Below are 1,443 nucleotides of genomic sequence, written 5' to 3'. Positions count from 1 at the left end.
GCCCCCACTGAGAAGCCACTGAAGAACCAAGGCCCTGTGGCCCAGGACACCGTGGGCAGGCACCCATGACAAATCTGCTGACCAGACAGCCCAGAGCTGGAAGAGGGAGGAGCCAGGCAGAGCCCAAGCGCCAGTCACCTGTGGAGAGCTCCACCTTCAGTGTGTACTTGTGTGAGCCGAGCCCGTGGCTGCGCACAAACTCCTCCTGGTCACTGTCCTCATCCTTGTCTTCTGAGAGCGCTCCGCTGCCAAACCCGGGGAAGTGCACAGAAGCAGGCAGGTCCCTGCTGCAGCAGGGCCGCTCCCCATCCCGAGGGTCAGGGGGGCCAGACCGGCAGCGGGGGGGCTGGCCTGGACATGAGGGACAAGAAGCACCCTCCTCAGACACACAGGAAGCCATGCCAAGGAATCCCGCCTCTGGGCTCAGGCCTAAGTCAAGGGGCACCAGCAGCTGGAAACAGCTTTCCACTTCCATCAGGCAAGACTCAATTTCTGCAGACATTTCTGCCAAAAGACCAAGACATTTGCTTCCTGAGTCAAGCTGGGAAGAAAGCACACCATCTCACCTAAAACCATGCCCGGGGGCCTCTTCTCCTAAGAACCAAAGCAAGTGCCGCAGGAGCAGATGGCATCACAGGGGCTTTTCAACTGCCAGACAAACCACCCAGCTTGGCAGCTAGAGCTGCAGATCAACTCTCAGATGCCCCTAGGCAACACTATGTGCAAAGTTACTCCTCCTCTGGGGCAAGGAAATGCTGCAGTTGTCCCCTACCTTCCTGGGCCGGCTAGCTCTCCCTCTCAGCTGCCTGCCTTATAGGTTTCCCAGAAGTGGCCTCTAAGAGGGCACACACCCAGGAATGAGGTATACAGGGAGCTCTGGGCACAGGAGGAGCCCTTAAGAACCGTGGTCTAAAAAAAAAAAAAAAAAAGAACCGTGGTCTGGGCTCGGCCCCTGTGGCTCAGTGGCTAAGGCATCAGCCACATACACCTAAGGTGGCAGGTTCAAAGCCAGCCTGGGCCCGCCAAACAACAATGACGGCTGCAACAAAAAAAAATAGCCAGGCATTGTGGCAGGCGCTTGTGGTCCCAGCTACTTGGGAGGTGGAAGCAGGAGACTCGCTTGAGCCCAGGAGTTGGAGGTTGCTGTGAGATGTGATGCCATGGGACAGCATGTGAGCATGTGAGCCCAGGAGTTGGAGGTTGCTGTGAGCTGTGATGCCAGGGGGACAGCTTGAGGCTCTGTCTCAAAAAAAAAAAGAACCATGGTTTGAGAATGCAGAATGGCCACCTCCGCCCCTCAGAGAAGACACCTGTTGTAGGCAATGGCAGCCCTGGGCCTGGCTTCCTCCTCACACCTGAACTGCACCCCTCATGAGAAGGGCCCGCTGCTGGGAAGTAAATGGTGGGGTTTTCTGGGGAGGAGGCTGGCAAGAGCAAATAGAA

The 1,443-nt window shown here is 57.1% G+C and overlaps 1 protein-coding gene across 2 annotated transcripts in view; it reads right to left on the bottom strand.

The window, feature by feature from the left end:
- Window positions 1-1,443, bottom strand: part of UVSSA (UV stimulated scaffold protein A) — a 30,259-nt gene that overhangs the window by 25,481 nt on the left and 3,335 nt on the right. For both annotated transcript variants that reach the window (XM_012812289.2, XM_023507711.1), the window contains exon 4: window positions 139-504. In XM_012812289.2, coding sequence (XP_012667743.1) covers window positions 139-504 — 366 coding nt within the window. The remainder of the gene's footprint in view (window positions 1-138; window positions 505-1,443) is intronic.

This window comes from Otolemur garnettii, unplaced genomic scaffold, assembly GCF_000181295.1.
Source record: "Otolemur garnettii isolate 467f Iridium unplaced genomic scaffold, OtoGar3 scaffold00198, whole genome shotgun sequence".
Lineage (NCBI taxonomy): Eukaryota > Metazoa > Chordata > Mammalia > Primates > Galagidae > Otolemur > Otolemur garnettii.
The sequence above is the reverse complement of the archived record's forward strand: the minus strand, read 5'-3'. Positions and strand labels throughout refer to the sequence as shown.